Source organism: Centruroides sculpturatus, unplaced genomic scaffold (genome assembly GCF_000671375.1).
Source record: "Centruroides sculpturatus isolate CEXI.00-Female unplaced genomic scaffold, Cexi_2.0 scaffold1109, whole genome shotgun sequence".
NCBI lineage: Eukaryota > Metazoa > Arthropoda > Arachnida > Scorpiones > Buthidae > Centruroides > Centruroides sculpturatus.
This window is the reverse complement of record NW_019385423.1, coordinates 81,293-85,909: the sequence shown is the minus strand read 5'-3', so window position 1 is coordinate 85,909 and position 4,617 is coordinate 81,293. Positions and strand designations below refer to the sequence as shown.

The 4,617-nt window shown below is 31.2% G+C and overlaps 1 protein-coding gene across 2 annotated transcripts in view; it reads left to right on the top strand.

Moving 5' to 3' along the window:
• Nucleotides 1-4,113, top strand: part of LOC111638851 (ribonuclease H2 subunit B-like) — a 17,503-nt gene extending 13,390 nt beyond the window's left edge. The window contains exons 8-9 of one of the 2 annotated variants that reach the window (XM_023384612.1): nucleotides 3,035-3,115; nucleotides 3,706-4,113. In XM_023384612.1, coding sequence (XP_023240380.1) covers nucleotides 3,035-3,115; nucleotides 3,706-3,718 — 94 coding nt within the window. In that variant the 3' untranslated portion in view covers nucleotides 3,719-4,113. Of the gene's footprint in view, nucleotides 1-1,558; nucleotides 1,932-3,034; nucleotides 3,116-3,705 lie in introns of those variants that run through there. The other variant, XM_023384610.1, reaches the window with a different exon arrangement.
• Nucleotides 4,114-4,617: the final 504 nt, after the last annotated feature.

The window sequence follows — 4,617 nt, the reverse complement described above, 5'->3', positions numbered from 1 at the left end:
ATATACTAATATACTAATTACATGGGATATAATAATATACTACACTAATAATGGATTTTTTCATACTTTTCGGTTATCCGACTTTTCAATTATCCTACCAACCCCAGTCCCCAATTGAGTCGGATAATCGATGCTCTACTGTATATGAATTTTATTATTTATACCACGGAATGACACCGCTGCTGCTAGAATGCCCACTGGGTGCGTCCTGGGCTATAGTAAAATATATTTCATTATAGAATACAATATAAAAATAATACACCTATTACTCTTTTACATGGTCTGAGTTTATGCAATTTGAAATAATGCAGTTGACAAAAGAAAACTAATCATCTTTTTACACAATTTTTTTTATGTGGAAAATAAACAGTTTATTTGAAGATTTTTAAATTTAATTTTTATTAAAATTGTGTTATTGCTAAAAGGTTACTATTTTTGTTGAAATTAAGAGTTTATTTGTCTTTTTTAAGCAGAGTAGAGTATGTACATCAGAGAATGCTGTATGTTGATTTTGTTTCTTATTCTGCCTTGTGTTTATTATATTTATGTACAACTAATGGTAATAATGTGACAATGCATGAAGCACCTGTATGCTTCCATACCACTTGACTGAAGGGTTGACATTGCTTCAACAAAGATTACATCAGGATAGAAGACCTCACAGCAACTAGGGCTGTTTTTGTTTAATGTTTGTGTTGTTGTTAGGTCATTCAAGCAGTCGCATGCACAGGTGATGGGATTTGGGATTGAGGAGATCTGAGATGGCAAGTTTCATGGAGAAGGTCAGAGAGACAGCAAGTTGGAAGCAAATCACTCGGATACCAGTTTAACAACTAATAACTGTTTATTTGAAAAGAAAAAGGATTACATGATATATACACTGTACTGTGTAAAAATAACTGACTTATACTCTGTAGGTGATCACAAGAGAGAGAGTTTACATGATATTGCACGTAGATGTAAATACACAAAGTTCAGTTGGTCCACTAGTAGACGTACCTTTCCTGGGAGTAGAGGTGAAATCTAGAATTATCTTGGATTTAGGCAATGAAGTTAGTCCTATTAGGATGCAACTAAGTATTTCGGTGATGATGTTAATCCAAATAAGAGGCACTTAAGAAGTCCATTTGGCAACGAAGTTAATCCAACTAGGAGTCACAACATGAATGTGATGGGATAGGAGCTTGTGATGACTTCCATTAGAGGACTGGGTGATGACTGTAACCATCGGAGAAACAGGTGGTGACTGCCTCAATGTGCTGTTAATTGCTTATCTTGAAACCATGTCTTTTATTTGTTTTTTCGTCACAATTAGGTGCATAGACAGACACTGGGCAGTTTTGACATCAGTCTTTATTCAGCAGTATCTCGTCATTTTTTCACAGGATATATGTACTGTACATTTTTACGTGATTTTTTTTATGTGGCATTCTTTGGAATGTATCCACCGTGCAAAGAGAAGGATAGGTGTATATATCAATTACAGAAAATATTAGTTATACTTACCAATTTCGAAGGTATTATAATCATGGTATTAAATCTTTATTTTATTATACAGGTTGACGTTCAAAAATCCAGCCATCGATAATCCAGTTCCTTCAGATTTCCGGCATGGATTTCAGAGCACATTTTCAAATTTACCACATTGGCGCATCAGTTTTCTGGAGGCGTCTAAATAAAAATTCTGTAGAACTGTTTTATTTAGTTGATGAACATTAAAATTTTATTTTCTTTTTATTTAGTGTTTGTTTATTATTTTTTTTAAAGGATTATACAGATGGTCATCTTCTGTTAAATATATATAGCATATATAACTATGAAAAATCCCACACTCCTCAGGTTTGGTGGATGCTGGATTTTTGAATGTCAACCTGTAATTGAAAATGACTTTAGTAATTTTCTACTACATAATGTCAAGCACAACTAGTTTAACTAAATATTTTTAATTTTTACCATTTGATGATAAACAATATATCTGTATATATAAAATTACATGTCCTGACTGACTGATTCATCATTGCCCAGAGCGAATCGCTGAACCTAAAGAGGCGAAATTTGGTACACAGGGTACATCATAAAAATGCACATTAAGAAGGGATTTTTGGAAATTCCTTCGCAAGGGAAGAGGGAAAGGATTAAGGCTTAAAAAGTCTTAGCCTCCAAAGGCAGTACCACAAACATGGTTTACAAAGAGGTACTGGGGTAACTGAAACTCTATTTTTCAGTAAATATTTATACTTTAGGAATTTTCAGACAACATTATTTATGTTTCAAAAAAGAAATTGAACTCAGATTTATCGTATCTCGGAATTCCATAATATTTGAAACTTGAATTTAGGTGCATTAGCAGTCCATAGTTTGAAATAAACAAAAATCAGTAATTTTACCAAATTAGTAACAACTAATGATTGAGAATCTTAGTGAAGTACTGAGGGAGTGTATTTCTATCAAATTGCAAAATCTGCATGCGCAAAGCTGCAGGTAGATAACAGCTATTATATTCATATGAGTGTCTTTACCTCATCCCAGATCCATGCAATGTCAATCTTTAGCAAAAGTGTGTTAAAATATAAATAAAAATTATAGTTTGCATAGGCCACAGCTTGGATCTGACCAATTAGTGTTGATAGCAGGGCTGCGGAGTTGGAGTCGTGGAGTTTTGGTGTTTTAGCTGGAGTTGGAGTTGTCAAAAAATCTGCCGACTCCGACTCTTTTTTACTTACCAACTTGCTATCAACACTAGTCAGAGTTGGATGGTAAGGAAAAGTCGGAGTTGGAGTCGGTAGATTTTTACGCGACTCCACAGCCCTGGTTGATAGGGTAAAAACTAATATTAATACCATATTTTTTTCTACTTAATTAGTTTAAATTGTAAGCGTAACTAACAATGCCTATTGTCGAATGTTGAAATTTTATGAATTATTGTAATGAAAATGATTTTAGAAGCTTTTTTTTTTCTTTGAAAGTATTTGAACAGTTATATTTGAAGTATTTTAATTACAATCAATGTAAATTAAATTTTTAATGTTTTCAGAAGGCCAAAATGTCTGATTCTCAAGAACCTCTTGAAAATTATTTTGATCAGTTTAATTACTCTAAAACCAAAACCAATAAGGTTAGTAATTTTGTTTTAGTGTTTACTGTATATTATAAATCATGAACTATAAAATGCAGATAGAGAGAAAACTTGAATATTGACACACATTCATTATTAAGAGACATACAGGCACTCCCCTACTTACGAACAGGTTTTCTCGTAAGTCAAAAACTAATCTAGAATGTATATTTGTACCATGTATTGTTAGTGTTTGATCATTCAGTTTACTTAGAAAACATTATGCTCATTTACCCACTTGCTACTGTTTGGTAGCAACTGTTTCACACACGGTGTTTTTACAGTAATAGTGCCACACTTCTTGCATTTATTCCATTGCTATATTTACTATTAGGGTTTGAAGCACTAATTGTAAAAGTTGTAAAAATTGTTTGCAAGTAGGGAAGATCCTGTATTTTAAAATTTCCTGATTTAATTCAGTAATTAATAATGTAATTATTTATAAATTTAAAAATGGATATTATATTTAATTGTTTTGATTAGTTTTAATTTTTATTTATAATCAATCTAATCTGTAATTTTATTCAGAAGTTACAATATATTTATATTATGTGATAATTTGCTTCTACTGACATTAAGTATCTTTTCAGACAACCAATATGACTGCATCTCAAAAGAAACTCTTGAAGGTGGATAAAAGAGGAATGAAAAATATCTCAAACTTTTTTGGAAAAAAATCGTGAAATCCCAGCTATTTACAAAAAATTTCTTCAAACTGTCATTTGATTTCTGCTCAAGAGGACTCATCTTCACTACTTTCTTAGGATCTTGTTCATCTGTGGGATGATCTCGACTTCTTAACAAAAGAAGTAGAGATTGCCCCACAGATGAATGAGATCCCAAGAAAGTAACGAAGATGAGATTCCTCTTGAGCAGAAATTAATTATGAAATTATTTGAAAATCAGAAGTGACACGATTTTCTATGTTAAATATTTGTAAATACGTTGATTTATTTTTTTTAAAAAAATATAATTTTTAATCCTAGAAAGGTTGTTAAAATAAAATGATTTTGAACACACACTGTTATTGAAAAAATATATGAAACTATCCTATAACAGATGTTGAATTGCTTTTATTAATTTTATTTTAAGATCATTTAATATGAAATGAAATAAATTTAAAAATTTGTAACATTTTTTTTCCATTTTAAAAGAGAAAAGAGTCATTATCTTGTGAAAGAGAAAAGTACAGTGGTACTTCAGAACTTAAGTTCAGTTTATTCCTAGAGGATGTTTGAGTTCTAAAGCAGTTTTTCTTCATAAGGAATAATGTAAAGTGAATTCATCCATTCCCAAACCCCAAAAGTGCCTATTTTAATTCTAAAAAAATAATGCAAGTATAAATGCTCTAATTAATGTATAAAACAATGACAAAAAAAGTAAATAACACAGTAAAATTAAGGATGTGATCTGAATGTGGCTGGACTCGTTCAATGCATGTCCCAAATTGTATCAACGGATTTATAAAAGTAACATTACATTATGCATACCTGTACGGATGA